The 26,821-nt window shown below is 53.3% G+C and overlaps 1 protein-coding gene across 1 annotated transcript in view; it reads left to right on the forward strand.

Moving 5' to 3' along the window:
* The window catches only part of LOC121292386 (tubulin polyglutamylase TTLL5-like), a 266,383-nt gene that overhangs the window by 225,275 nt on the left and 14,287 nt on the right, over positions 1-26,821 (forward strand). Inside the window, exons 19-25 of the mRNA XM_041214236.1 lie at positions 14,190-14,222; positions 15,961-16,124; positions 17,741-18,074; positions 18,213-18,333; positions 20,084-20,230; positions 22,011-22,105; positions 23,361-23,494. Coding sequence (XP_041070170.1) covers positions 14,190-14,222; positions 15,961-16,124; positions 17,741-18,074; positions 18,213-18,333; positions 20,084-20,230; positions 22,011-22,105; positions 23,361-23,494 — 1,028 coding nt within the window. The remainder of the gene's footprint in view (positions 1-14,189; positions 14,223-15,960; positions 16,125-17,740; positions 18,075-18,212; positions 18,334-20,083; positions 20,231-22,010; positions 22,106-23,360; positions 23,495-26,821) is intronic.

Here is a 26,821-nt window from a genome sequence, read left to right on the forward strand (position 1 = left end):
CTGGGGTACAGGTCCCCTCCTCTCCTGAAGTTGCTGTCTCTCACTGGGGTACAGGTCCCCTCCTCTCCTGAAGGTGCTTACTCTCACTGGGGTACAGGTCCCCCTCCTCTCCTGAAGGTGCTGACTCTCACTGGGGTACAGGTCCCCCTGCTCTCCTGAAGATGCTGACTCTCACTGGGGTACAGGTCCCCTCCTCTCCTGAAGGTGCTGACTCTCACTGGGGTACAGGTCCCCCTCCTCTCCTGAAAGTGCTGACTGTCACTGGGGTACAGGTCCTCCTCCTCTGCTGAAGTTGCTGACTCTCACTGGGGTATAGTGTCCCCCTCCTCTCCTGAAGGTGCTGCCTCTCACTGGGGTACAGGTCCCCCTCCTCTCCTGAAGGTGCTGACTCTCACTGGGGTACAGGGTCCCCCTCCTCTCCTGAAGGTGCTGACTCTCACTGGGGTACAGGTCCCCCTCCTCTCCTGAAGGTGCTGACTCTCACTGGGGTACAGGTCCCCCTCCTCTCCTGAAGGTGCTGACTCTCACTGGGGTACAGGGTCCCCCTCCTCTCCTGAAGGTGCTGACCCTTACCGGGGTTCAGGTCGCCCTCCTCTCCTGAAGGTGCTGACTCTCACTGGGGTACAGGTCCCCCTCCTCTCCTGAAGGTGCTGACTCTCACTGGGGTACAGGTCCCCCTCCTCTCCTGAAGGTGCTGACTCTCACTGGGGTACAGGTCCCCCTCCTCTCCTGAAGGTGCTGACTCTCACTGGGGTACAGTTCCCCCTCCTCTCCTGAAGGTGCTGACTCTCACTGGGGTACAGGTCCCCTCCTCTCCTGAAGGTGCTGACTCTCACTGGGGTACAGGTCCCCCTCCTCTCCTGGAGTTGCTGACTCTCACTGGGGTACAGGTCCCCCTCCTCTCCTGAAGGTGCTGACTGTCACTGGGGTACAGGTCCTCCTCCTCTGCTGAAGTTGCTGACTCTCACTGGGGTATAGTGTCCCCCTCCTCTCCTGAAGGTGCTGCCTCTCACTGGGGTACAGGTCCCCTCCTTTCCTGAAGGTGCTGACTCTCACTGGATTACAGGGTACCCCTCCTCTCCTGAAGGTGCTGACTCTCACCGGGGTACAGGTCCCCCTCCTCTCCTGAAGGTGCTGACTCTCACTGGGGTACTGGTCCCCCTCCTCTCCTGAAGGTGCTGACTCTCACTGGGGTACAGGGTCCCCCTCCTCTCCTGAAGGTGCTGACCCTCACCGGGGTACAGGTCCCCCTCCTCTCCTGAAGGTACTGACTCTCACTGGGGTACAGGTCCCCCTCCTCTCCTGAAGGTGCTGACTCTCACTGGGGTACAGGTCCCCCTCCTCTCCTGAAGATGCTGACTCTCACTGGGGTACAGGTCCCCTCCTCTCCTGAAGGTGCTGTCTCTCACTGGGGTACAGGTCCCCCTCCTCTCCTGAAGGTGCTGACTCTCACTGGGATACAGGTCCCCTCCTCTCCTGAAGGTGCTGACTCTCACTGGGGTACAGGTCCCTCTCCTCTCCTGAAGGTGCTGACTCTCACTGGGGTACAGGTCCCCCTCCTCTCCTGAAGTTGCTGACTCTCACTGGGGTACAGGTCCCCTCCTCTCCTGAAGGTGCTGACTCTCACTGGGGTACAGGTCCCCCTCCTCTCCTGAAGGTGCTGACTCACACTGGGGTACAGGTCCCCCTCCTCTCCTGAAGGTGCTGACTCTCACTGGGGTACAGGTCCCCCTTCTTTCCTGAAGTTGCTGTCTCTCACTGGGGTACAGGTCCCCCTCCTCTCCTGAAGTTGCTGACTCTCACTGGGGTACAGGTCCCCCTCCTCACCTGAAGGTGCTGTCTCTCACTGGGGTACAGGTCACCCTCCTCTCCTGAAGTTGCTGACTCTCACTGGGGTACAGGTCCGCCTCCTATCCTGAAGGTGCTGACTCTCACTGGGGTACTGGTCCCCCTCCTCTCCTGAAGGTTCTGACTCTCACTGGGGTACAGGGTCCCCCTCCTCTCCTGAAGGTGCTGACTCTCACTGGGGTACAGGTCCCCCTCCTCTCCTGAAGGTGCTGACTCTCACTGGGGTACAGGGTCCCCCTCCTCTCCTGAAGGTGCTGACTCTCATCGGGGTACAGGTCCCCCTCCTCTCCTGAAGGTGCTGACTCTCACTGGGGTACACGTCCCCCTCCTCTCCTGAAGGTGCTGACTCTCACTGGGGTACAGGTCCCCTCCTCTCCTGAAGGTGCTGACTCTCACTGGGGTACAGGTCCCCTCCTCTCCTGAAGGTGCTGACTCTCACTGGGGTACAGTCCCCCTCCTCTCCTGAAGTTGCTGACTCACTGGGGTACAGGTCCCCTCCTCACTGAAGTTGCTGTCTCTCACTGGGGTACAGGTCCCCTCCTCTCCTGAAGGTGCTTACTCTCACTGGGGTACAGGTCCCCCTCCTCTCCTGAAGGTGCTGACTCTCACTGGGGTACAGGTCCCCCTGCTCTCCTGAAGATGCTGACTCTCACTGGGGTACAGGTCCCCTCCTCTCCTGAAGGTGCTGACTCTCACTGGGGTACAGGTCCCCCTCCTCTCCTGAAGGTGCTGACTGTCACTGGGGTACAGGTCCTCCTCCTCTGCTGAAGTTGCTGACTCTCACTGGGGTATAGTGTCCCCCTCCTCTCCTGAAGGTGCTGCCTCTCACTGGGGTACAGGTCCCCCTCCTCTCCTGAAGGTGCTGACTCTCACTGGGGTACAGGGTCCCCCTCCTCTCCTGAAGGTGCTGACTCTCACCGGGGTACAGGTCCCCCTCCTCTCCTGAAGGTGCTGACTCTCACTGGGGTACTGGTCCCCCTCCTCTCCTGAAGGTGCTGACTCTCACTGGGGTACAGGGTCCCCCTCCTCTCCTGAAGGTGCTGACCCTCACCGGGGTACAGGTCCCCCTCCTCTCCTGAAGGTGCTGACTCTCAGTGGGGTACAGGTCCCCCTCCTCTCCTGAAGGTGCTGACTCTCACTGGGGTACAGGTCCCCCTCCTCTGCTGAAGGTGCTGACTATCACTGGTGTATTCGTCCCCCTCCTCTCCTGAAGGTGCTGACTCTCACTGGGGTACAGTTCCCATCACCTCCTGAAGGTGCTGACTCTCACTGGGGTACAGGTCCCCCTCCTCTCCTGAAGGTGCTGACTCTCACTGGGGTACAGGTCCCCCTCCTCTCCTGGAGTTGCTGACTCTCACTGGGGTACAGGTCCCCCTCCTCTCCTGAAGGTGCTGACTGTCACTGGGGTACAGGTCCTCCTCCTCTGCTGAAGTTGCTGACTCTCACTGGGGTATAGTGTCCCCCTCCTCTCCTGAAGGTGCTGCCTCTCACTGGGGTACAGGTCCCCCTCCTTTCCTGAAGGTGCTGACTCTCACTGGATTACAGGGTACCCCTCCTCTCCTGAAGGTGCTGACTCTCACCGGGGTACAGGTCCCCCTCCTATCCTGAAGGTGCTGACTCTCACTGGGGTACTGGTCCCCCTCCTCTCCTGAAGGTGCTGACTCTCACTGAGGTACAGGGTCCCCTCCTCTCCTGAAGGTGCTGACCCTCACTGGGGTACAGGTCCCCCTCCTCTCCTGAAGGTACTGATTCTCACTGGGTTCCAGGTTCCCTCCTCTCCTGAAGGTGCTGACTCTCACTGGGGTACATGTCGTCTCCTCTCCTGAAGGTGCTGACTCTCACTGGTGTACATGTCCCCTCCTCTCCTGAAGGTGCTGACTCTCACTGGGGTACAGTTCCCCCTCCTCTCCTGAAGGTGCTGACTCTCACTGGGGTACAGTTCCCCTCCTCTCCTGAAGGTGCTGACTCTCACTGGGGTGCAGGTCCCCCTCCTCTCCTGAGTTGCTGACTCTCACTGGGGTACAGGGTCCCCTCCTCTCCTGAAGGTGCTGACTCTCACTGGGGTACAGGTCCCCCTCCTCTCCTGAAGATGCTGACTCTTACTGGGGTGCAGGTCCCCCTCCTCTTCTGAAGGTGCTGACTCTCACTGGGTTACAGGTTCCCCTCCTCTTCTGAAGGTGCTGACTGTCACTGGGGTACAGGGTCCCCCTGCTCTCCTGAAGGTGCTGAGTCTCACTGGGGTACAGGTCCCCCTCCTCTCCTGAAGTTGCTGACTCTCACTGGGGTACAGGTCCCCTCCTCTCCTGAAGTTGCTGACTCTCACTGGGGTAAGGGTCCCCCTCCTCTCCTAAGGATGCTGACTCTCACTGGGGTACAGGTCCCCCTCCTCTTCTGAAGGTGTTTACTCTTACTGGGGTACAGGTCCCCCTGCTCTTCTGAAGGTGCTGACTCTCACTGGGGTACAGGTTCCCCTCCTCTCCTGAAGGTGCTGACTCTCACTGGGGTACAGGTTCCCCTCCTCTCCTGAAGGTGCTGATTCTCACTGGGGTACAGGTCCCCTCCTCTCCTGAAGGTGCTGACTCACACTGGGCTACAGGTCCCCCTCCTCTCCTGAAGGTGCTGACTCTCACTGGGGTACAGGTCCCCCTCCTCTCCTGAAGGTGCTGACTCTCACTGGGGTACAGGACCCCTCCTCTCCTGAAGATGCTGACTCTCACTGGGGTACAGGTCCCCCTCCTCACCTGAAGTTGCTGACTCTCACTGGGTTACAGGTCCCCCTCCTCACCTGAAGGTGCTGACTCTCACTGGGGTACAGGTCCCCCTCCTCTCCTGAAGTTGCTGACTCTCACTGGGGTACAGGTCCCCTCCTCTCCTGAAGGTGCTGACTCTCACTGGGGTACAGGGTCCCCCTCCTCTCCTGAAGGTGCTGACTCTCACTGGGGTACAGGTCCCCCTCCTCTCCTGAAGGTGCTGAGTCTCACTGGGGTACAGGGTCCCCCTCCTCTCCTGAAGGTGCTGACTCTCACCGGGGTACAGGTCCCCCTCCTCTCCTGAAGGTGCTGACTCTCACTGGGGTACAGGTCCCCCTCCTCTCCTGAAGGTGCTGACTCTCACCGGGGTACAGGTCCCCTCGCTCACTGAAGGTGCTGACTCTCACTGGGGCACAGGTCCCCTCCTCTCCTGAAGGTGCTGACTCTCACTGGGGTACAGGTCCCCCTCCTCTCCTGAAGGTGCTGACTCTCACTGGGGTACAGGTCCCCCTCCTCTCCTGAAGGTGCTGACTCTCACTGGGGTACAGGTCCCCCTCCTCTCCTGAAGGTGCTGACTCTCACTGGGGTACAGGGTCCCCCTTCTCTCCTGAAGGTGCTGACTCTGATTGGGGTACACGTCCCCCTCCTCTCCTGAAGGCACTGATGCTCACTGGGGTACAGGTTGTCACTCCTCCCAAGAAGGTGCTGACTCTCACTGGGGTACAGGTCACCCTCCTCTCCTGAAGGTGCTGACTCTCACTGGGGTACAGGTCCCCCTCCTCTCCTGAAGGTGCTGACTCTCACTGGGGTACAGGTCCCCCTCCTCTCCTGAAGGTGCTGACTCTCACTGGGGTACAGGTCCCCCTCCTCTCCTGAAGGTGCTGACTCTCACTGGGGTACAGGGTCCCCCTCCTCTCCTGAAGGTGCTGACCCTCACCGGGGTACAGGTCCCCCTCCTCTCCTGAAGGTGCTGACTCTCAGTGGGGTACAGGTCCCCCTCCTCTCCTGAAGGTGCTGACTCTCACTGGGGTACAGGTCCCCTCCTCTCCTGAAGGTGCTGACTCTCACTGGGGTACAGGTCCCCTCCTCTCCTGAAGGTGCTGACTCTCACTGGGGTACAGTTCCCCTCCTCTCCTGAAGGTGCTGACTCTCACTGGGGTACAGGTCCCCTCCTCTCCTGAAGGTGCTGACTCTCACTGGGGTACAGGTCCCCCTCCTCTCCTGGAGTTGCTGACTCTCACTGGGGTACAGGTCCCCCTCCTCTCCTGAAGGTGCTGACTGTCACTGGGGTACAGGTCCTCCTCCTCTGCTGAAGTTGCTGACTCTCACTGGGGTATAGTGTCCCCCTCCTCTCCTGAAGGTGCTGCCTCTCACTGGGGTACAGGTCCCCCTCCTTTCCTGAAGGTGCTGACTCTCACTGGATTACAGGGTACCCCTCCTCTCCTGAAGGTGCTGACTCTCACCGGGGTACAGGTCCCCCTCCTCTCCTGAAGGTGCTGACTCTCACTGGGGTACTGGTCCCCCTCCTCTCCTGAAGGTGCTGACTCTCACTGGGGTACAGGGTCCCCCTCCTCTCCTGAAGGTGCTGACCCTCACCGGGGTACAGGTCCCCCTCCTCTCCTGAAGGTACTGACTCTCACTGGGGTACAGGTCCCCCTCCTCTCCTGAAGGTGCTGACTCTCACTGGGGTACAGGTCCCCTCCTCTCCTGAAGGTGCTGACTCTCACTGGGGTACAGGTCCCCTCCTCTCCTGAAGGTGCTGACTCTCACTGGGGTACAGTTCCCCTCCTCTCCTGAAGGTGCTGACTCTCACTGGGGTACAGTTCCCCTCCTCTCCTGAAGGTGCTGACTCTCACTGGGGTACAGGTCCCCCTCCTCTCCTGGAGTTGCTGACTCTCACTGGGGTACAGGGTCCCCCTCCTCTCCTGAAGGTGCTGACTCTCACTGGGGTACAGGTCCCCCTCCTCTCCTGAAGATGCTGACTCTCACTGGGGTACAGGTCCCCCTGCTCTCCTGAAGGTGCTGACTCTCACTGGGTTACAGGTCCCCCTCCTCTCCTGAAGGTGCTGACTCTCACTGGGGTACAGGGTCCCCCTCCTCTCCTGAAGTTGCTGACTCTCACTGGGGTACAGGTCCCCTCCTCTCCTGAAGTTGCTGACTCTCACTGGGGTACAGGTCCCCTCCTCTCCTGAAGTTGCTGACTCTCACTGGGGTACGGGTCCCCCTCCTCTCCTAAGGATGCTGACTCTCACTGGGGTACAGGTCCCCCTCCTCTTCTGAAGGTGTTTACTCTTACTGGGGTACAGGTCCCCCTGCTCTTCTGAATGTGCTGACTCTCACTGGGGTACAGGTTCCCCTCCTCTCCTGAAGGTGCTGACTCTCACTGGGGTACAGGTTCCCCTCCTCTCCTGAAGGTGCTGATTCTCACTGGGGTACAGGTCCCCTCCTCTCCTGAAGGTGCTGACTCACACTGGGCTACAGGTCCCCCTCCTCTCCTGAAGGTGCTGACTCTCACTGGGGTACAGGTCCCCCTCCTCTCCTGAAGGTGCTGACTCTCACTGGGGTACAGGACCCCTCCTCTCCTGAATTTGCTGACTCTCACTGGGGTACAGGTCCCCCTCCTCACCTGAAGTTGCTGACTCTCACTGGGTTACAGGTCCCCCTCCTCACCTGAAGGTGCTGACTCTCACTGGGGTACAGGTCCCCCTCCTCTCCTGAAGTTGCTGACTCTCACTGGGGTACAGGTCCCCTCCTCTCCTGAAGGTGCTGACTCTCACTGGGGTACAGGGTCCCCCTCCTCTCCTGAAGGTGCTGACTCTCACTGGGGTACAGGTCCCCCTCCTCTCCTGAAGGTGCTGAGTCTCACTGGGGTACAGGGTCCCCCTCCTCTCCTGAAGGTGCTGACTCTCACCGTGGTACAGGTCCCCCTCCTCTCCTGAAGGTGCTGACTCTCACTGGGGTACAGGTCCCCCTCCTCTCCTGAAGGTGCTGACTCTCACCGGGGTACAGGTCCCCTCGTCTCCTGAAGGTGCTGACTCTCACTGGGGCACAGGTCCCCTCCTCTCCTGAAGGTGCTGACTCTCACTGGGGTATAGGTCCCCTCCTCTCCTGAAGGTGCTGACTCTCACTGGGGTACAGGTCCCCCTCCTCTCCTGAAGGTGCTGACTCTCACTGGGGTACAGGTCCCCCTCCTCTCCTGAAGTTGCTGACTCTCACTGGGGTACACGGTCCCCCTCCTCTCCTGAAGGTGCTGACTCTCACTGGGGTACAGGTCCCCCTCCTCTCCTGAAGGTGCTGACTCTCACTGGGGTACAGGTTCCCCTGCTCTCCTCAAGGTGCTGACTCTCACTGGGGTACAGTTCACCTCCTCTCCTGAAGGTGCTGTCTCTCACTGGGGTACAGGTCCCCCTCCTCTCCTGAAGGTGCTGACTCTCACTGGGGTACAGGTCCCCCTCCTCTCCTGAAGATGCTGACTCTCACTGGGGTACAGGTCCCCTCCTCTCCTGAAGGTGCTGTCTCTCACTGGGGTACAGGTCCCCCTCCTCTCCTGAAGGTGCTGACTCTCACTGGGGTACAGGTCCCCTCCTCTCCTGAAGGTGCTGACTCTCACTGGGGTACAGGTCCCTCTCCTCTCCTGAAGGTGCTGACTCTCATTGGGGTACAGGTCCCCCTCCTCTCCTGAAGTTGCTGACTCTCACTGGGGTACAGGTCCCCTCCTCTCCTGAAGGTGCTGACTCTCACTGGGGTACAGGTCCCCCTCCTCTCCTGAAGGTGCTGACTCACACTGGGGTACAGGTCCCCCTCCTCTCCTGAAGGTGCTGACTCTCACTGGGGTACAGGTCCCCCTTCTTTCCTGAAGCTGCTGTCTCTCACTGGGGTACAGGTCCCCCTCCTCTCCTGAAGGTGCTGACTCTCACTGGGGTACAGGGTCCCCCTCCTCTCCTGAAGTTGCTGACTCTCACTGGGGTACAGGTCCCCTCCTCTCCTGATGTTGCTGACTCTCACTGGGGTACAGGTCCCCTCCTCTCCTGAAGGTGCTTACTCTCACTGGGGTACAGGTCCCCCTCCTCTCCTGAAGGTGCTGACTCTCACTGGGGTACAGGTCCCCCTGCTCTCCTGAAGATGCTGACTCTCACTGGGGTACAGGTCCCCTCCTCTCCTGAAGTTGCTGACTCTCACTGGGGTACAGGTCCCCCTCCTCTCCTGAAGGTGCTGACTGTCACTGGGGTACAGGTCCTCCTCCTCTGCTGAAGGTGCTGACTCTCACTGGTGTACAGGTCCCCCTCCTCTCCTGAAGTTGCTGACTCTCACTGGGGTATAGTGTCCCCCTCCTCTCCTGAAGGTGCTGCCTCTCACTGGGGTACAGGTCCCCCTCCTCTCCTGAAGGTGCTGTCTCTCACTGGGGTACAGGTCCCCCTGCTCTCCTGAAGGTGCTGACTCTCACTGGGGTACAGGACCCCTCCTCTCCTGAAGTTGCCGACTCTCACTGGGGTACAGATCTCCCTCCTCTCCTGAAGGTGCTGACTCTCACTGGGGTACAGGTCCCCCTCCTCTCCTGAAGTTGCTGACTCTCACTGGGGTACAGGTTCCCCTCCTCTCCTGAAGGTGCTGCCTCTCACTGGGGTACAGGTCACCCTCCTCTCCTGAAGGTGCTGACTGTCACTGGGGTACAGGGTCCCCCTCCACTCCTGAAGGTGCTGACTCTCACTGGGGTACAGGTCCCCCTCCTCTCCTGAAGGTGCTGATCTCACTGTGGTACAGGTCCCCCTCCTCTCCTGAAGTTGCTGACTCTCACTGGGGTACAGGTCCCCTCCTCTCCTGAAGTTGCTGACTCTCACTGGGGTACGGGTCCCCCTCCTCTCCTAAGGATGCTTACTCTCACTGGGGTACATGTCCCCCTCCTCTTCTGAAGGTGCTTACTCTTACTGGGGTACAGGTCCCCCTGCTCTTCTGAAGGTGCTGACTCTCACTGGGGTACAGGTTCCCCTCCTCTCCTGAAGGTGCTGACTCTCACTGGGGTACAGGTTCCCCTCCTCTCCTGAAGGTGCTGATTCTCACTGGGGTACAGGTCCCCTCCTCTCCTGAAGGTGCTGACTCACACTGGGCTACAGGTCCCCCTCCTCTCCTGAAGGTGCTGACTCTCACTCGGGTACAGGTCCCCCTCCTCTCCTGAAGGTGCTGACTCTCACTGGGGTACACGTCCCCCTCCTCTCCTGAAGGTGCTGACTCTCACTGGGGTACAGGTCCCCCTCCTCTCCTGAAGGTGCTGACTCTCACTGGGGTACAGGTCCCCCTCCTCTCCTGAAGGTGCTGACTCTCACTGGGGTACATGTCCCCTCCTCTCCTGAAGGTGCTGACTCTCACTGGGTACAGGTCCCCCTCCTCTCCTGAAGGTGCTGACTCTCACTGGGGTACAGGTCCCCCTCCTCTCCTGAAGGTGCTGACTCTCACTGGGGTACAGGGTCCCCCTCCTCTCCTGAAGGTGCTGACTCTCACTGGGGTACAGATCCCCCTCCTCTCCTGAAGGTGCTGACTCTCACTGGGGTACAGGGTCCCCTCCTCTCCTGAAGGTGCTGACTCTCACTGGGGTACAGGTCCCCCTCCTCTCCCTAAGGTGCTGACTCACACTGGGGTACAGGTCCCCTCCTCTCCTGAAGGTGCTGACTCTCACTGGGGTACAGGTCCCCCTCCTCTCCTGAAGATGCTGACTCTCACTGGGGTACAGGACCCCTCCTCTCCTGAAGGTGCTCACTCTCACTGGGAAACAGGGTCCCCCTCCTCTCCTGAAGGTGCTGACTCTCACTGGGGTACAGGTCCCCCTCCTCTCCTGAAGTTGCTGACTCTCACTGGAGTACAGGGTCCCCTCCTCTCCTGAAGGTGCTGACTCTCACTTGGGTACAGGTCCCCCTCCTCTCCTGAAGTTGCTGACTCTCACTGGGGTACAGGTCCCCCTCCTCTCCTGAAGGTGCTGACTCTCACTGGGGTACAGGTCCCCCTCCTCTCCTGAAGGTGCTAACTCTCACTGGGGTACAGGGTCCCCTCCTCTCCTGAAGGTGCTGACTCTCACTGGGGTACAGGATCCCTCCTCTCCTGAAGGTGCTGACCCTCACCGGGGTACAGGTCCCCCTCCTCTCCTGAAGATGCTGACTCTCACTGGGGTACAGGTCCCCTCCTCTCCTGAAGGTGCTGTCTCTCACTGGGGTACAGGTCCCCCTCCTCTCCTGAAGGTGCTGACTCTCACTGGGGTACAGGTCCCCTCCTCTCCTGAAGGTGCTGACTCTCACTGGGGTACAGGTCCCTCTCCTCTCCTGAAGGTGCTGACTCTCACTGGGGTACAGGTCCCCCTCCTCTCCTGAAGTTGCTGACTCTCACTGGGGTACAGGTCCCCTCCTCTCTTGAAGGTGCTGACTCTCACTGGGGTACAGGTCCCCCTCCTCTGCTGAAGGTGCTGACTCTCACTGGGGTACAGGTCCCCCTCCTCTCCTGAAGGTGCCGACTCTCACTGGGGTACAGGTCTCCCTCCTCTTCTGAAGGTGCCGACTCTCACTGGGGTACAGGTCTCCCTCCTCTCCTGAAGGTGCTGACTCTCACTGGGGTACAGGTCTCCCTCCTCTCCTGAAGGTGCTGACTCTCACTGGGGTACAGGTCCCCTCCTCTCCTGAAGGTGCTGACTCTCACTGGGGTACAGGGTCCCCCTCCTCTCCTGAAGGTGCTGACTCTCACTGGAGTACAGGTCCCCTCCTCTCCTGAAGCTGCTTACTCTCACTGGGGTACAGGTCCCCCTCCTCTCCTGAAGGTGCTGACTCTCACTGCGGTACAGGGTCCCGCTCCTCTCCTGAAGGTGCTGACACTCACTGGGGTACAGATCCCCTCCTCTCCTGAAGTTGCTGACTCTCTCTGAGGTACAGGTCCCCCTCCTCTCCTGAAGGTGCTGACTCTCACTGGGGTACAGGGTCCCCCTCCTCTCCTGAAGGTGCTGACTCTCACTGGGGTACAGGGTCCCCCTCCTCTCCTGAAGGTGCTGACTCTCACTGGGGTACAGGGTGCACCTCCTCTCCTGAAGGTGCTGACTCTCACTGGGGTACAGGTCCCTCTCCTCTCCTGAAGGTGCTGACTCTCACTGGGGTACAGGTCGCTCTCCTCTCCTGAAGGTGCTGACTCTCAGTGGGCTAAAGGGTCCCCTCCTCTACTGAAGGTGCTGACTCTCTATGGGGGACAGGTCCCCCTCCTCTCCTGAAGGTGCTGACTCTCACTGGGGTACAGGGTCCCCCTCCTCTCCTGAAGGTGCTGACTCTCACTGGGGTACAGGTCCCCCTCCTCTCCTGAAGGTGCTGACTCTCACTGGGGTACAGGTCCCCCTCCTCTCCTGAAGTTGCTGACTCTCACTGGGGTACTGTGTCCCCTTCCTCTCCTGAAGGTGCTGACTCTTACTGGGGTACAGGTCCCCCTCCTCTCCTGAAGGTGCTGACTCTCACTGGGGTACTGGTCCCCCTCCTCTCCTGAAGTTGCTGACTCTCACTGGGGTACAGGTCCCCCTCCTCTCCTGAAGGTGCTGACTCTCACTGGGGTACAGGGTCCCCCTCCTCTCCTGAAGGTGCTGACTCTCACTGGGGTACAGGTCCCCCTGCTCTCCTGAAGGTGCTGACTCTCACTGGGGTACAGGTCCCCCTCCTCTCCTGAAGGTGCTGACTCTCACTGGGGTACAGGTCCCCCTCCTCTCCTGAAGGTGCTGACTCTCACTGGGGTACAGGTCCCCTCCTCTCCTGAAGGTGCTGACTCTCACTGGGGTACAGGTCCCCCTCCTCTCCTGAAGGTGCTGACTCTCACTGGGGTACAGGTCCCCCTCCTCTCCTGAAGGTGCTGACTCTCACTGGGGTACAGGGTCCCCCTCCTCTCCTGAAGGTGCTGACTCTCACTGGGGTACAGATCCCCCTCCTCTCCTGAAGGTGCTGACTCTCACTGGGGTACAGGGTCCCCTCCTCTCCTGAAGGTGCTGACTCTCACTGGGGTACAGGTCCCCCTCCTCTCCCTAAGGTGCTGACTCTCACTGGGGTACAGGTCCTTTCCTCTCCTGAAGGTGCTGACTCTCACTGGGGTACAGGTCCCCGTCCTCTCCTGAAGGTGCTGACTCTCACTGGGGTACAGGACCCCTCCTCTCCTGAAGGTGCTCACTCTCACTGGGAAACAGGGTCCCCCTCCTCTCCTGAAGGTGCTGACTCTCACTGGGGTACAGGTCCCCCTCCTCTCCTGAAGTTGCTGACTCTCACTGGAGTACAGGGTCCCCTCCTCTCCTGAAGGTGCTGACTCTCACTTGGGTACAGGTCCCCCTCCTCTCCTGAAGTTGCTGACTCTCACTGGGGTACAGGTCCCCCTCCTCTCCTGAAGGTGCTGACTCTCACTGGGGTACAGGTCCCCCTCCTCTCCTGAAGGTGCTAACTCTCACTGGGGTACAGGGTCCCCTCCTCTCCTGAAGGTGCTGACTCTCACTGGGGTACAGGACCCCTCCTCTCCTGAAGGTGCTGACTCTCCCTGGGGTACAGGACCCCTCCTCTCCTGAAGGTGCTGACTCTCACTGGGGTACAGGACCCCTCCTCTCCTGAAGGTGCTGACTCTCACTGGGGTACAGGGTCCCCTCCTCTCCTGAAGGTGCTGACTCTCACTGGGGTACGGGACATCCACAAAAGTTACGTTTCTGCATCAGTTGCCAGACAGTGATTAGGAGCAGGAATGGTAGCTGAAATTTCCCCTCCCTAGCATAGAGAGACTGTGTCCAGTTGTTTATCTCATTACTTAGTGAACGCAAAACAGGCTAGGACTTGGACTGGGCCCAATTGGGCTCTGTTTCTGCAGTGTGTGTGGAGCAGCACATTCATCAGCAGTCCACCTGGAGGAGCCTTGGGGGGGTGGGCTGGGATGCAGCCTGCCTGGCAAACTGACTTTGGAAGGCATCAGGGGGTGCCCAATATTCTCCCACTCCATGCCATTTTGCCAGTGACAGTAAAGGTGGCAGATGGCCGGTCTTGTCACAGCCCAATTGAGCTCATTAAATGACCAATTAAGAGCTTCATCCAGCCTTCGCCGGCATTATTCCAGTAGCTGAGGGGCCCACTGCCATGTGGGGAAAACACAATGTAAACCCCGGTGAGCTTCAGGCTTGAGACTGTGTGTCTCTTTTTTGGGCGCGCTTTGGCCAATGGACGCACCCCTCAGTGGCAGTGGCCGTCCCCATGGCAACTGCGCTGCCGACCCTCAGTGTCTCTTCGCCTTTTGCCGGGCTTGCATGATTGGCCCTGAGGCCCCGTTTACCTGACTTTGAGGATTCACGAGCATTGAATTGTGCTCTTACTCCAAATGCAGCCCCAGGAATGGCTACTGCTAAAGGTGGCGCTGCTGAGGCTGGCAGCTCTTGGCTGTTCCTGCTAAACACGGTGCCGGTTCCTGCCGCCCACTGAAGCAGTATTCAGTCCTTGTGGTGGAACTGCAGCCGCCAATATAAAATTTAACCTGTTGTGTCCGTTTTCTTGGCTAAGGATTTTTGAGCTGTTACTTCAGTAGTTCTCTGAGTTGATTTGATGCCTCTTCTGTTTTCAGCAAGAGGAAGCCTGCTACTTCAGCAAGATCTCGGTGAGTGTGCACTTGTGGTAATTGATTTAGTATTGACTTAGGTAATTGCCTTAGTATCTTAAAATGTGGCAAAGCCCATTGGGGAAACTTGCAGGAGACAGCTACCCACTCTTATTTTTCTATTTTGATTTTGAATCACAGAATCATTATGGTGCAGAAGGAGGCCATTTGGCCCATTGTGTCTGCACCTGCTCTCCGAACGAGCATCTCACCTCGTTCCATTCTCTTGCCTTCTCCCCATAACCCTGCAGACTCTTCCTTTTCAGATAACAGTCTATAATTTGAATAAAAACTTTTTCCTAGTTAGCCTCCCTGCACCATTCATTAAATGGCAAGACAGGTATCAAACACTCCCAAGACAGGTACAGCACGGGGTTAGATACAGAGTAAAGCTCCCACTACACTGTCCCCATCAAACACTCCCAGGACAGGTACAGCACGGGGTGAGATACAGAGTAAAGCTCCCTCTACACTGTCCCCATCAAACACTCCCAGGACAGGTACAGCACGAGGTTAGATACAGAGTAAAGCTCCCTCTACACTGTCCCCATCAAACACTCCCAGGACAGGTACAGCACAGGGTTAGATACAGAGTAAAGCTCCCTCTACACTGTCCCCATCAAACACTCCCAGGACAGGTACAGCACGGGGTTAGATACAGAGTAAAGCTCCCTCTACACTGTCCCCATCAAACACTCCCAGGACAGGTACAGCACAGGGTTAGATACAGAGTAAAGCTCCCTCTACACTGTCCCCATCAAACACTCCCAGGACAGGTACAGCACGGGGTTAGATACAGAGTAAAGCTCCCTCTACACTGTCCCCATCAAACACTCCCAGGACAGGTACAGCACGTGGTTAGATACAGAGTAAAGCCCCCTCTACACTGTCCCCATCAAACACTCCCAGGACAGGTACAGCATGGGGTTAGATATAGAGTAAAGCTCCTTCTACACTGTCTCCATCAAACACTCCCAGGACAGTTAAAGATGGGTTAGATATGGGATAAAGCTTACTTTTACACTACCAAGCAGACACGTCCAGGTCAGATGCAAAAAATGTCAATCGTATTTTAATAGTTTTAGGTAATGGTACTTGAACAATAAAGTGTTGATAATGCAGTAACATCAGATAAATAGTTCTATAATAATGTTCGGTTAGTAATAGTGTGATAGTGCTATATTAATGCTGAGTTCAGTTGGAAAAAATGTGGACTTAGTGCTGTTATAATTTATGGATAAAGATCAATATGGTATGCTCAATAGTATTTCAGTAATGTGGATGTGAACAGCACTGTAATTTCAGGTTAATTGTACAATAGTAATGTAAAATTAAAAATATTGCAGCAATAATAAGCTGTTAGTACTGGAATAGAGTATGCTACTATTCTAATGCAGGAGTAATATTTTAATAATGGCAGGTTTATGGCCATATATGATCATGGCATGAGTGCTATAATAATGCTGTTTCTGCCCTCTGAGTAGCTTTATTATCTCATTAACTTCACAGTGTGTGAGCTGTGAAGTTGTCTGGCCCAAGAGATGGATATTCCCTGTTACTGCAGGCAGTTTGACGGTTAGCACAGATGTCTACTGTCACTGAGCAGTTTGATTTGTTGCATTAAAGAGAACAAAATTTTCTTCCACAAAGTAAAATGGTTCCTTTAATCATTGCTTAGTGTTTTTTTAAAAATGTGAATGTTGCTGGATTATACTTTTCCCATTTCCTTCTGTCTCAGCAATGGTGTGACACAGAACAATCACGCGCTCTTCAAATCCGAGGTGCTCCAAGTAGAAGTTCACAAACACGTTCAGCAGTACGAGAGGAAACTCCTGTCACTGGAAGCGCGGAGAAGGAAACAGAACCGAGCTGCCTTGCAGGCAGCAATGGGAAAAGGCACAGGTCAGCTATCTGTGGTAAATTTATAACAAGTCTCATTCAGACTCCCAGAAATGGCCCAACGCTCTTCCATTTACAACGGGATACCCCAGTGAGAGTCAGCACCTTCAGGAGAGGAGGGGACCTGTACCCCAGTGAGAGTCAGCACCTTCAGGAGAGGAGGGGGACCTGTACCCCAGTGAGAGTCAGCACCTTCAGGAGAGGAGGGGACCTGTACCCCAGTGAGAATCAGCACCTTCAGGAGAGGAGGGGACCTGTACCCCAGTGAGAGTCAGCATCTTCAGGAGAGGAGGGGACCTGTACCCCAGTGAGAGTCAGCACCTTCAGGAGAGGAGGGGACCTGTACCCCAGTGAGAGTCAGCACCTTCAGGAGAGGAGGGGACCTGTACCCCAGTGAGAGTCAGCACCTTCAGGAGAGGAGGGGACCCATACCCCAGTGAGAGTCAGCATCTTCAGGAGAGGAGGGGACCCATACCCCAGTGAGAGTCAGCACCTTCAGGAGAGGAGGGGACCCGTACCCCAGTGAGAGTCAGCACCTTCAGGAGAGGAGGGGACCCGTATCCAGTGAGCGTCAGCACCTTCAGGAGAGGAGGGGACCTGTATCCAGTGAGAATCAACGCCTTCAGGAGAGGAGGGGACCCATACCCCAGTGAGAGTCAGCACCTTCAGGAGAGAAGGGGACCCGTACCCCAGTGAGAGTCTACACCTTCAGGAGAGGAGGGGAACTGTACCCCAGTGAGAGTGAGCACCTTCAGGAGAGGAGGGGGATCTGTACTCCAGTGAGAATCAGCACCTTCAGGAGAGGAGGGGAACTGTACCCCAGTGAGAGTCAGCACCTTCAGGAGAGGAGGGGAACTGTACCCCACTGAGAGTCTACACCTTCAGGAGAGGAGGGGGACCTGTACCCCAGTGAGAGTCAGCACCTTCAGGAGATGAGGGGACCTGTACTCCAGTGAGAGGCAGCACCTTCAGGAGAGGAGGGGGATCTGTACCCCAGTGAGAGTCAGCACCTTCAGGAGAGGAGGGGGATCTGTACCCCAGTGAGAGTCAGCACCTTCAGGAGAGGTGGGGACCCTGTACCCCAGTGAGAGTCAGTGCTTTCAGGAGAGGAGGGGACCCATTCCCCAGTGAGAGTCAGCAACTTCAGGAGAGGAGGGAGACCTGTACCCCAGTGAGAGTCAGCACCTTCAGGAGAGGAGGGGGACTTGTACCCCAGTGAGAGTCAGCACCTTCAGGAGAGGAGGGGACCTGTACCCCAGTGAGAGTCAGCACCTTCAGGAGAGGAGCGGGACCTGTACCCCAGTGAGAGTCAGCACCTTTAGGAGAGGAGGGGACCTGTACCCCAGTGAGAGTCAGCACCTTCAGGAGAGGAGGGGACCTGTACCCCAGTGAGAGTCAGCACCTTCTGGAGAGGAGGGGGACCCGTACCCCAGTGAGAGTCAGCACCTTCAGGAGAGGAGGGGGACCTGTACCCCAGTGAGAGCCAGGACCTTCAGCAGAGGAAGAGGCAAACGGGAAAGAAAAATATCAAATACACAGAAAATAAAAATGCTTCTCTGTTTGTTGTCCTTTGTCTCCCATTTCTCAGCAGTAACCTCAATCTCTCTTTGCCATTTCAGTATCCTCGCACAAAGCCCCAGTTGCATTGTCGGCGGCTGCGGAGTGTGAGGATGATGGAGAAGGGGAGGAGGAAGCAGAGCATGATAAGGAAATATCAGAGGATGAAACAGACACTACTGGACCCACTTGTCCTGTCCAAGCCCCGGCTCAGGCGCCGATAGCACAAAGATTGAGAGCTAACCGTGAGGGGTTGCAGAAAGCCCTAGAACTCGCTGACCAAGAGATTGTTGACAAACAGGTGTTCGGTCAATGGACTCAAACCAAAGAGAAACAAAGTGATCAGCAGCCAAAAGTTAACCTCCTCGAGATGTTACAGCAAGGGGGCAATCTGAGGTTGGTGTTAATACTAATAATGTCAACATTTTCGGTGGCCTTTTAACCCTGAAATCAGTCCACAGGGTGTTAAGTGCTAATGCCATTGCTGATGTTCTTGAAGCTTGTGAAATGCTCCTCTTCAATTTGTTTCCACAGTAAGGTACAGGCACGCTTGGCCTTTTCTGCTTATCTGCACCGTGTGCAGCTCCGACTACTGAGGGAGCATCCTGGCCAGAGTGAAACGACCACAGCTACTGACCAGGAGGAGGAGCAAATGGTAAATACCTTGTGACTTGTTATGGATTTGCGTTAGGAGCTAAAACTGAGATCGACCATGAGGATCACGAGTAGAAAATAAAACTTCAATATTAGTTGACATATAACTTTGAGGATTAATATGAGCGATCATAAAGAGGACAACTTCTTATTCACCCTGTGTTTATTGGTAGCCTGGAGATTCTCTGGAGAATGAGGTATTTGAGAGTAATTACACATTCAGCTTGGGCAGCTCGAAGTGTGCGTAATGCGGCAAGAAACAGAGGGGTTTAGGGGGAGTAAAGCAACAAGTGGTTTACAAACACCTCCTGAACCTGCTGATTTATTTACTGCTCTGCTAATTGCCACCTTTCAGTTTTCCTCTTCTTTCCTGATTTTTGCTGGGGTACTGCTCCTCAACCTGTAACTTGTCCAACTGTCCATTCTTCCTGTCTGCATCTAGACAGTCAGTGCCATGGAAGAGTCAGATCTCAGCTCCATCGATTTCATGTGGCTGAGGCACATACACATAGGTATAGGAGGAGGCCATATAGCCCCTTGAGCCTTTTTCACCATTCAGTTAGTGACAAAACTTTACCTGAACTCCATTTACCCGCCTTTAATCTCTTCAGACCCCCCTCCCCCGCCACCACCCCTCAATCTTGAAAGTTTCAATTGACTTCCAGCATCCATAGCTTTTTGTGGGAGAGAGTTCTAGAATTCCACTACCCTTTCCGTGAAGAAGTGCTTCTGACATTATCCATGAATGGCCTAATTCTAATTTTAAGGTTATGCTGCCTTGTTCTGGGCTTCGCCACCGGAGCAAATAGTTTCTCTCTATCTAGCCTTTGCAATCCTTTAATCATTTTCAAGATGTTGCTGAGATCTCCTCTCAACGGTCTAAACTCAAGAGTCTATAAGCCTATTGTATGTAACCTGTCCCTATAATTTAACCTGTTAAGCCCTAGTATCATTCTGATGAATCTGTGATTCACCTTCTCTAAGGTCAGTGTACCCTTTGTTTCATTTGGTGCTCAAATCTGATCTCAGTACTTTAGAATAAAAGTGCAACATTAGTCAAACCTTATCCAGTTTCCTTGAGAGAAAGGCCACATTCCTTTGCACACAATAACACTCACTCACACACTTGCACTTTTCCCCTTACATACCAGTGCACTATCCAGCATTAGAAAGTAATTTGGAATATAAACCCTGACTGATTCTTTTCCCTCCCTGGCACTGAGACTGAGTAGCTGCCAAGCTAAACTCAGCTTACTTAGCACAGGGCAAGACTAGAGACTGGTTATATGGCTCAGTGCTACACCAGGCGATGCCTTTAGCCTGAGTCAGTGTTTGTTTGTTTGTGCTGCTGTAAGGGGGAATCATGTGTTTCTAATGAACAACAGGCTTCAATGCTCCAAAGCCATCCAAAGCCGTTAAAGAAGATTATTGATGAAATTAGATCTTCAGCTAATGATCACAATGTTATGGTATACTGCTGTGGCCTCTGTGATTGTTTCTCATTCAAGGATATCAACAGTTTTGTTGGTTCAAATTTTTTCTGATGGTGTACAGTGAAATCACAAGTTATCTTGGGGCAGTGTGTTCAGGGAACATCCGATCCTGATCCCAGGACGCTAAGTGATTTAGGAGTGGGAGTCAGGGAGGTGATGTTGGCAATGAGGCTTCCTTCAAATGTCAGTAATGTGTTGCCCAAAGGGTGATTGAGCCCTGAATCCGAGTGACAGTCCCATTGTCTACTTCTCCAACAGGAGCTGGTGATCAGATTCTTGAAGCGAGCAGCCAGTAATCTCCAGCAGTTGGTAACAATGACGCTGCCCAGTCGTCGGCTCCCTATCTCTGAACGTCGACACATCCTGGCGCAGCAGCTTGGGGTCTTCATCCACAGCTACAATGAGGTAAGGGCCGCACGGGCACAATCTTGCAGTTAGTCAGTTGTAAGATCAGGAAGCGTTTCTTCACAGAAGAATAGTGTAACCACCACCTTAACCATATTATCCATATTTTATAAATGCAAGTTATTGTTGTTATAGTAGAAATCTAGATCTCTTGCCCTCCATCCTCCCCCATAAAATGCTCTGGTTGATGGGTGTCAGTTGGAGCTTTCAAGACTGACATCGATAAATTCTTCTTGCGTGAGAACAAAGTCAAGTAAATTGAGTTGAGGTACAGATCAGCCATGTTCTAATTGAATGGTGGAACAGATTCAAGAAGCTTAATGGCCTCTTCCCTGCCTATGTTCTTATTAAATTGGCAACTGACACAATATAAGGATTTATACAAAATTGGAAATAATATGCCAACTAAACAACTGAAGAATTCTCCTGGCACTGTACTTGCAACAAGTATTCTGCCCAGCTAGATGGATAGAAACACTGACCCCATGCTGGAATCCCTTGGGGAACCTCCTGGGCCTGGGGTCTTTGTCCCTATAGAATCATTCTGACCAAAGCTGTGCACAGCACACCACTGAGTTGTGACCAGTACTTTCTACCCTCAGTGGACAGTTCTGAGTGGGCCCTGATGCATTGCAGTGAAATCTCCTGTTAATTAGCTGAAATTGGGAATCCCAGACTGAACACTATACAACTGCTAGTGCAGGAAATGGAAAAATGTCACACTGGTGCAGCATGGGCACTCTTTTAAGGCACATTCTAGGAAAATGATAAAGCTCACTTTACTCAGAGTCGAAGTGGAAATTGTTCCGTATCCCAGTGCTCATATCTCTTAACCTTGTTTAGCACCAAAATTTACAAAATAACATTTCACTAATACTTCAAAAAAAAAGCTCCAAACAGCATGATTCACTTTTGTGCACCCCCTCTCTTTCTATTTTTCTTTCTCCTTCACTTCCTCACTCTTTTCTCTCTCTCTCTCTCTCTCACTCTTTGTTTGTTTGTTCATTCTTTCCTTATTTTTTCCAAGCCAGGCTGCAGTAGAGTTGAGGGAGCAGGCCAGCCAACTTCTTGCTCTGCCAGTTGTTGTTAATGAAGGAAAGTCAGTCAGACGTAGATTTACTTAACACCGAATCATGTCTCTCAGACACATCTCAAATGTTTCACAAGCAAATAATGACCTTAAAATGCAATGATAGTTGTTATGTTGCTGAATGTAGCAATCATTGTGCAATAACAAAATTCTCAGAAACAGCTGTGAGGTGAATGCCAGTGAATCAGTTTTTGGATACGGCGCTGGCAAAAGGAGCACTGGTCAGGATACCAGAGGTACTCTGTTCGTCAAATCCTGGGATGTTTTACCAACAGGCAGAGTTAACATCCCATATAACAGCAGGTGCTTCTGATAGTGCAGCACTCCATCAGCACTACACTGAGGGTGGGCCTGGGTCAGCAGGAGGCCCAAGCCCACCCTCCCGCAGGCCCAGACCCACCTCCTAGAGGTTGAAAAGCACAGATTACATGTTGTGATCGTAATCACTCAGAGGAGAAAAGGCAATAAACATCTCCCCTATTCCAACACCAGTTCCCAGTCAATCTGGATTACATGCTGAAGTTTTGGGGTGGGATTTGAACCAACAACGCTCTGTGGATAAAGGTTTGAGTGGGGGCAAAGATACATTGAAAGAAGAGGAGTTTTTGATTGTCCTCAAAAGTAAGATGCAAAGTGGAATAATCGTGCTACTGGGAACTTGTCATACCAATTTCTGAATTTTAAATACAGGAAACAGATCGAATGATTAAGAGGAGCCAGATGGATCTGAAGCCAGAGACCTGCATCCAACAGGAAGACTTCCAAGTATTTGTCAGTAAAGCCAGGTGAGAGGAATGGAAAATGCATTACACTGATGCGGATAATGGGGACTTGGAAACGATTGCAGTCTCCTGATTCACAGGCTGCTCAGCCCGAGGACTCTGCATGGTGTGAGGGTGATGTCATTCACCGCTATCGTGCCGAGTCCAACGTGAGGTAATTCCTAAGATTCAGCTCCAAGAAGATTCTTTTGTTTCTTTTTGGAGCGAGAATTTTGGAAAAGATTGGGGAATGAAATGTAATACTTAGAATTCTGAGACAAGGGTTAGGGTTCAGCTCTGTGTTCCTGCCCATATCCTGCCGCATTTCTGAGGTGAGCTTGAGCCAACCTCAACAATAGTCCAGGACAAAAATGGTCACTTGAGGCATGAGCCATGCTCTTCAAGAACTTAAACTTGTTCAGCCCGGGCCCCGCCCTCCTGCCAGCCCAGGCCCCGCCCTCCTGCCAGCCCAGGCCCCGCCCTCCTGCCAGCCCAGGCCCCGCCCTCCTGCCAGCCCAGGCCCTGCCCTCCCGCTAGCCCAGGCCCCGCCCTCCCACCGGCCCAGGTCCCGCCCTCCCGCAGGCCCAGGCCACACCTCCTAGAGGTTGAAAAGCACAGATTACACGTTGTGATCACTCAGAAGAGAAAAGGCAATAATCATCTCCCCTATCCCAAAACCAGTTCCCAGTCTCCTTCAAGAGGCCACCCTCTGTTTCTTTGAGCTCCTTGTTTTGGCATAATGGGCGTGACAAAAGCTAGACTGAACGAATTTGAGTGCAGAGTGGTAGGAGATGTGCTTCAGGAGAGGAAGGCAACTCCAGAACCTTGGTGAGGAAGAGAATGTCGCAAAGGGGTTGGTTGGTGGTTGTAGATGGTTGGAATCCGTGCGGGTCTTTTAAGAAGCTGAGTACTTAGAGCAGTTTTGAAAGGAGGGGAACAATGGTTGAAGCAAAGCAGCAGCTGGTAATGTAGGATTATCAAATGAGACAGCACAGGAGGAGGCTATTCAACCCACCATGCCTGTACTGAGAGGGGGTCATAGTCAGGATCTAAGTTGGGAGAGGGTTAAAGGAGCCTTGTGGCACCCCTTAGATGTGAGTTATTGTGGAGTTAAGGGGAAACATGATTTGCTTTTCTTTCCAGGTGTCAACTGATCTCCTGGGCCTTTACAGCATTTTCTGCTTTTACTTGCAATTTCCAGAATAGCCGAGTTTTCACTTTTTGCTGTGCCACATGTTTGTGAAACAAATTATGTGTAATTGTTAAAAATGGTTTGCAGTGAGAATGATCTGGAGGAACTGCTCACAATCTACACACACAAGAACAAATCAGCCAATGTCTTCCTGGGGACCCAAAACAGGAATGAGAACCAGAACATCAGTATGCAGCAAAGCAATGCCAAATCCACAGAAGGTGGGTACCTGCAGATGGAAAGTAAGAAATAAATAACATTATTTAGCAGGCTCTGTATGCTCCTCCTGTCTACAAAAACCTTACTTCCTGTTATCGCATTTTTGTGTCAACTTTTTCCTTCATAAATTCCTTGAACCCCCATTTATAATGAGAATTACCTATGTTGGCTGGCCACATTGTAATTACAGCCTGCCCCATAGCGAAACTCCAATGCTTCAAGTATTTGAGCCCCAAATTGCCATACATTTTGCTTTTTAACTATAAGAGAAAAAGAAAGACTTGTATTTACATAGCACTTCTCACAATCTCAGGACGTTCCAAAATGCTTTACAGCCGAGTAAGCACTTTTGAAGTGTAATCACTGTTATAATGTAGGAAATGTGGCAGACAACTTGGGTGTTGGTTGGAGGATAAATATTGGCCCAACACACTCAAGTGCACTTCCGTGCTTTTCTAGAAATAGCTTTGTGGGATCTTTCGAGAAGGCACATGGGGCCTTGGTTTAATGTCTTAACTGAAAGAAGTCTGAAGGCTGACCTCGCAGTATTGCAGAATCTTTACATTGCAGAAGGAGGCCAATTGTCCCATCGAGTCTGTGCTGGCTGTCTGACAAAGCATTCCACCTAGTCCCACTTCCTTGCCTTATCCCCATAACCTTGCACATTCTTTCTTTTCAGGTAGCTATCCAATTCCTTTCTGAATACCTCGATCGAACCTGCTTCCACTATCCTTTCAGGAAGTTTGTTCCAGACTCCAACCACCCTCTGGGTGAAAATTTTTTTCCACACATCACATTTAATCCTTTTGCCAATTATTTTGGATCTGTGTCCTCTAGTTCTTGATGTTCTCTTGAGTGGGAACGGTTTCTCACTATTTACCCCGTCCATACCCCTCAGGATCTTGAATACCTCTATCAAGACTCCTCTCAGCCGCCTTTTTTCCAAGGAAAAGAGTCCCACCCTCTCCAATCTGTCCTCAGAGCTACAGTTCTTTATCCTTGGAATCATTCCTGTGAATCTCCTCTGTACTCTCTCCAATGCCTTCACATCCTTCCTCAAGTATTGTGCCCAGATCTGGACGTAGTACTTCAGATGAGGCCTAACTAGTGTCTTATACAAGTTCAACATGACCTCTTTACTCTTGTACTCATTGCCCCTGTTAATAAAGCCTAATATACAGTAGGCTTTATTAACTGCTCTTTCAACATGCCCTGCCATCTTCAATGACCTATGTACATATACACTGAGGTCCCTCTGTTCCTGCACTTCCTTTAGAGGCTCTCCCTTTATTTTATGCTGTCTCACCATATTTTTCCTGCCAAAATGAATCATCTCTCACTCCTCCACATTGAACTTCACCTGCCACTTGTCTGCCCAATCTACCAACATGTTTGTCCTTTTGAAGTTCAAGACTACCCTCATCACAGTTGACAACATTTCCAATCTTCGTATCATCTGCAAATTTTAAAATCATGCCCTGCACACCACAGTCTGGGTCATTAATATATATCAGGAAGAGCAAGGGTCCCAACACTGACCCCTGAGGAACTCTACTACAAACCTTCCTCCAATCTGAAAAACAACCAATTATCACTACTCTCTGTTTCTTGCCATTCAACCAATTTCTTATCCCATGACCTAGGATTTTGCTCACAAGTCTGTTGTATGGCACTGTATCAAATGCCTTTTGAAAATCCATATGCACCACTTCAACAGCGTTTCCCTTATCAACCTTCTCTGCTACCTCCCCAAAAAATTCCAGCAAGTTATTAAACATGATTTTCCCTTGATAAATGTATGATGGCTTTCCTTAGTTATCTTGCACTTGATTTTATCCCATACTGTAGTTTCCAGAAGTTTCCCTACCATTGAGGTCAAACTGACTGGCCTGTAGTTGCTGGCTTTATCCTTGCACCCCTTTTTGAATGAGTGTGTAACATTCGCATTTCTCTAGTTCTTTAGCACCTCCCCTGTGTCTAAGGAAGACTGAAAGATTATCACTAGTGCCTCTGCAATTTCCAATCTCACTTCCTTCAGTACCCTTGGATGCATCTCATCTGGTTCTGATACCTTATCTATTTTAAGTAAAGATAGCCCTTCCAACACCTTACTCTCAATTGTAAGTTCTTCTAGTGTACCAGTTACTTCCTCTCTCACCTCGTCCTGGGTACCAAGTTCTTCCTTTGTAAAGACAGATGCAAAGTACTCGTTCGAAACCTCCACTATTTCTATAGCCCCCACATGCTAGTCCCCTTTTTTGTCCCTAATCAGCCCTACTCTCTCTGTCACCCTTTTATTATTTACATGCTTATAAAAGACCTTGGGATTCCCTTTCATGTTCGCTGCCAGCCTCTTTTCATGTCCTCTCCTTGCCTTTCTTATTTGTTTCTTCATTTCCCCTCTGGTCCTTCTATATTCAGCCTGAGCCTCCATTGTATTTTCTACCTGACATCTGTCGTTCATGCACTTCTTCCTTTTCATCTTTACCTCTATCTCTCTCGTCATCCAGGGTGCTCTGGATTTATTTGCCCTACCTTTCCCCTTCAAGAGAATATACCTTGACATTGCCTGCAAAACTTTTTCTTTGAAGGTGGCCCATTGTTCAGCCACTGGACACAATTTTGCCCTCGGTGGGCGTGTGGGCCCCACCAGCTCGGCGGCGGGCGGACAGCCGATCCCCTGCCACAGAAATGGGGCCCGCCGCCATTTTGAGTGGGCGGGCCCAGCGGCCTGCCCAACAGGAAGTGCAATGCGCTTCCTGTGCAGGGGGGAAGGGAATCCCCAGCTGTCAAAGGGCGCTCTTTTGTGCATGCGCGCGAAAGAGTGCACATCCCCCCCGAGGCAAAGACCTGTCTCAGGGAGATTACTGACAGCCCAGAAAACTTTAAAAATAGAAAAATTAAAAAAATTATTAACATGTCCCCCTCATGTGACTATGTGGATGAGGTTTGATGTATTATCAGAAGCCGCTGGGGCTCCTGGCCTGCCCGCCAGCCTTAAGGTTGGACAGGCAGGGCCTTTACTTATCTTAATTACTCTGTCAATGGCCTCAATTGGCCATTGACAGGTCGGCGGGCGGACAGCTGATTTCGCTGTCCACCCACCTTCCTAAAGATTTAAAGGGAACTGGTTGACGTCGGGGGTTCCTCCCGACATTATCCCGCCTCATTTTCCCAGCGACAAGCAGAGCCTGCCCCCAAATCGCCGACGGGAAAATTCACGCCACTGTCTTTTCTTCCAACATTTGATTCCAACTCACTCAGAATCACAGAATACAGAAGAGGCCCTTCGGCCCATCGAGTCTGCACCGACACGTGAGAAACACCTG

The sequence above is a fragment of the Carcharodon carcharias genome, chromosome 20 (genome assembly GCF_017639515.1).
Source record: "Carcharodon carcharias isolate sCarCar2 chromosome 20, sCarCar2.pri, whole genome shotgun sequence".
In the NCBI taxonomy this organism is placed as follows: domain Eukaryota; kingdom Metazoa; phylum Chordata; class Chondrichthyes; order Lamniformes; family Lamnidae; genus Carcharodon; species Carcharodon carcharias.